Below are 4066 nucleotides of genomic sequence, written 5' to 3' on the forward strand. Positions count from 1 at the left end.
TAATTATGTTTGTGGACACCAAGTGGGAGTAAGCAGAGGACTTTCGTTGTTGCCTTGGAAAATATTTTGGCAGAGCCAATTATGGATTCTCTGGGTACTTGAGAGGTCAAAGCATTACCAAACCCTGCAATCTGTGGAAGTCAATTTAAACATCTCTCTAGAGTCCACAAGGAGAGAATTATAATGATGGGTCTGTGAGCCAATGACAGCAGCAGAGCCATGACCAATGAGATGGAGATTTACTTGTTTGTGAGATCCCACTCCTGAGCTGAGTGGGTTTCTAGAGCAATAGAAAGGAAAGGAGAACTTGGTTTAAGATGCAAGGAATCCCCTCTCCACATTGCTCCTAGGCTCTTAGGAAGCAAATGTTTGGTTAAATTGAGAAAACAGTGTCTAATCGCAGGATTCACTTATGTTTTATTGTTGAATATAATGACTTTTCCTGATTTGGATAATTAGGCTGTATTCCTTTTATTTTTTACTTTGAATTGAATATAGTTCAAAACACCTGAAATTATTATTTTCTGAAAAACTAAATATAGAAGATTCATGTATACTTTCATAGGAAACTAAGAAAATGAGCATGAATTAAGTTCTAGAGCTATCAAAGCTTCCTAACTGAAATGGTTTGTTTTTCTGACAAAATCCAGACTGACAATGGTATCATATGAATGAAAATGTCGACATTGAACAATGTTCTGGAACAACAATAATTCCAGTCTCAGCTCATGGAGTCCATGGAAGGCTGTGTTGCAAACTCCCAGAGGAGAAGAAAACACTGACAGAGAATTCCACTATCACCAGACTCAGGTCAGTGAAAACTAAACATTTTTCTCCAAATTTTTAAGCAAGTAACTTCATCCAGCCAACTTATTTTCTCTGAAGTTGTTTTTGTGAACACATATTTGATTAGAAGTTTGCTATTTTGCTCTGAAAATGAAACTGGACACAAATTTTCACTGAAAGTATCAGGTGAAAACATGTTCTGTAATTTTGCTGAAGCATGATGATTAAAATGACCAGAGTCACTTTTAAGACAGTGTGATAAATATTTATGTCTAAATAATTGCAATAAGTCTGTGCAGTTCTGTTGGTAAAGGCTTAAAATTTCCCCTATTTATAACTTTCATGTTGCCAATTTGAAGTTAGACTTTGTGAATTAAATCTATTAAGAAAAATTAATAATAACTGTATTTAGCATCCACAAGAGCCCAGAATAGAAAGGAAACAACTCAGGGATATAGTTTTGCTGAAAACCGAAAACATTTGTTTACACTTTCATAGAATCTGAGAGGTCTTGAGGTTGAATTCTGTGTCCAGAAAAACTAAAAACTTTTTTTTTTGTTTTTCTTTTTTTTGTTTGTTTGGTTTTTTTTTTGGAAAATTATGTGGTTATGAATAGTTTGGGGCAGAGATTAGAAAAATATGTAGAAAAAGGCTAAGAAAAAATTAAATATCTTATGTTCTTTTGTAACAACATGGACTTAATTCTGAAAACCTACATCTAGATTATTCAAAATAAGGATAATTTTAAAATTTTGTATATATGCAGTATTTCTACCAATTAGCCATGAAAATTACAAATTCATCTTATCTGACTGAATTTATGCTATGATAATTGTATCTTCTTATCTGATCCTAATATTTATATCTTGTCAATAGCAAATTCATGTCATTTTATTCCATTTGTAAAAAGTGAGTGGGGAAATATATCTAATCTGGAGTGTAACACTGTATCTGTTAAAGTAACAATGCAAGGACAATTTATTTGTAAAATACTGTGAACTTTCAGGGAAACATTGTACCATTTATTTTCATATCCAAAGATATGGCAAGCTGAGCATGAAATGGTGGCATAGAGACAGTCACAACAATGGATCATTCTTGTTGAGATGTAGTAAAGAAAATTCCTTGGCATTTAGGAGAAGAAGAAAAAAAAAACACTTCATATCTAGCTCAATTTTATGTCCAAATGACAGAGAAAAAAACAGGTCAGAAAACACAGCTGGTATAGATTCAGAGACCTTTTGCACCTTAGTATAGGATACAGTTGATTTTAATAGAATATTATGTTCATGTATCCAGAGATATCCATGAAGATAAAGAAATATAATTTCAAAATAATCATTATTGATGACATTTGAAATCCTCCCAGCAATGAAAGAAAGCCACCTTTGAGATTTTTTAGAGAAAGAAAGAATGTTCAGAAATTAAACACAAGTCAACATTCATAATAATGCCTTGCTTTCTTGTGGTACCTATAATGTATTGTACTATTTGAAATCTAACCTCCTTCTGTTCTGTACAACTGCCTGTAAAAGAGGTGAGATACATAAAGACTAACTGCATCCATAGCAGAGAGCTGGTCCAATAAAGCAATGGAGTACTTCAACATGGAATTTGAGCTATCATCCCTCAGACACAACATGTTTCTTTGTTTGTTTGTTTTTCAGATAAACTATGTCCAAACACAAGCTAAATTGAAAGGAAAGATGACCAATGTAACAGAATTCATCCTGCTGGGCCTGACCCAAAATCCACAACTGCAGAAACTCTTATTTACTGTTCTTCTACTGGCCTATTTGATCACAGTGGCAGGTAATATGCTCATCTCCATCACCATCTTCATCAGCCCAGCCCTGGGCTCTCCCATGTACTTCTTTCTATCCTATTTGTCCATTATAGATGGTTTCTACGCTTCTTCCATAGCACCCAAAATGATCTTTGACTTGATCTCTGAAAAGAACACCATCTCCTTCAGTGGCTGCATGACTCAGCTCTTTACTGAACACTTTTTTGCTGCAGCTGAGATCATCCTGTTAATGGCCATGGCCTATGACCGCTATGTGGCCATCTGTAAACCCTTGCACTACATGACCATCATGAACCGGCAGGTGTGTGGTTTCCTGGTGGGGGCGGCTGGGGTCTTGGGGTTTATTCATGGAGGGATACAGATTTTGTTTATGGCTCAGTTACCATTCTGTGGACCCAATGTCATCGACCACTTTATGTGTGATTTAATTCCTCTCCTGGAGCTGGCCTGCACAGACACCCACACTTTGGGACCCCTGATTGCTGCCAACAGTGGGTCACTGTGTCTGATCATCTTCTCCATGCTGGTGGCTTCCTATGTCGTCATCCTGCACTCCCTAAGGTCTCACAGCTCTGAAGGGCGCCGCAAAGCCCTGTCTACCTGTGCCTCTCATGTCACAGTTGTCATCTTATTCTTTGTACCTTGTTCATACCTGTACCTCAGACCTGTGGCCTCCTTCCCTGCTGACAAAGCTGTGACTGTGTTTTGTACCCTAGTGACACCTATGTTAAACCCTTTGATCTACACCTTCAGAAATGAGGAAGTGAAAAAGGTTCTGAAGAAGCTCTGGGATCAAATGATGAAAGTTGATGAAAAATAAGCCCTGTGGGTAGTGCCCTAGTTAAGAATATTGAGTGATATTTTATAAGGCTCTATTGTCCTGACTCATCAAAATTGTGATGGTCAATTATCCTGTGTGCATCAACATTTTAATTGGCATGTAATTGTATATATTCATGGGGTACAGTGTGATAATTCAATATATGTAGCAAATCAAGGTACTTAGAATTTCCACTATTTAAACATTATTTTTTTCTAGTGGGAATCTTTAAACTCTTCTTTTCTAATTCTTCAGAAAATATGGAATGAATTATGAACTACATTCACCCTCTTGTGCTGTAGAACATTAAAACTGATTCTTCTTATGTAACTTGTTACTCATGATCCAAACTTCCTCTATTATCTTTTCCACATTCTTCCTCGCCTCTAGTAACCAGTACTCTACTCTCAAATTCTATGAGATCATATGTTTTAGATTCCACATGAGTGACACATATGCATGGTATTTGTCTGTCTTTTTTACTTTAAATTGTATCTTCAGTTTCACCCATGTTGCCACCATTGCAGGATAATATTTTTATGCCTGAATATTTTTTCATTTGATATACACATGTTATAAACTTATATGTACATAATTGGGTTTTCATTACTCCAACTTAAGTTATATTTATATTTGTACCAGTGCATTCATAA

At 35.8% G+C, this 4066-nt stretch overlaps 1 protein-coding gene across 1 annotated transcript; it reads left to right on the forward strand.

Annotated features, from left to right (window-relative positions):
* Positions 1 to 2486: 2486 nt before the first annotated feature.
* On the forward strand, positions 2487 to 3413 carry LOC143391705 (olfactory receptor 4C45-like). Its single transcript, XM_076844461.2, has one exon. The coding sequence runs from the start codon at positions 2493 to 2495 to the stop codon at positions 3411 to 3413; it is 921 nt and encodes a 306-aa protein (XP_076700576.2). The 5' UTR covers positions 2487 to 2492.
* Positions 3414 to 4066: the final 653 nt, after the last annotated feature.

This window comes from Callospermophilus lateralis, chromosome 2, assembly GCF_048772815.1.
Source record: "Callospermophilus lateralis isolate mCalLat2 chromosome 2, mCalLat2.hap1, whole genome shotgun sequence".
Classification (NCBI taxonomy): Eukaryota; Metazoa; Chordata; class Mammalia; order Rodentia; family Sciuridae; genus Callospermophilus; species Callospermophilus lateralis.

Bases quoted from the DNA above. Each gene is read 5' to 3' on its own strand.
- LOC143391705 (XM_076844461.2), top strand. From the start codon at position 2,493: ATGACCAATGTAACAGAATTCATCCTGCTGGGCCTGACCCAAAATCCA.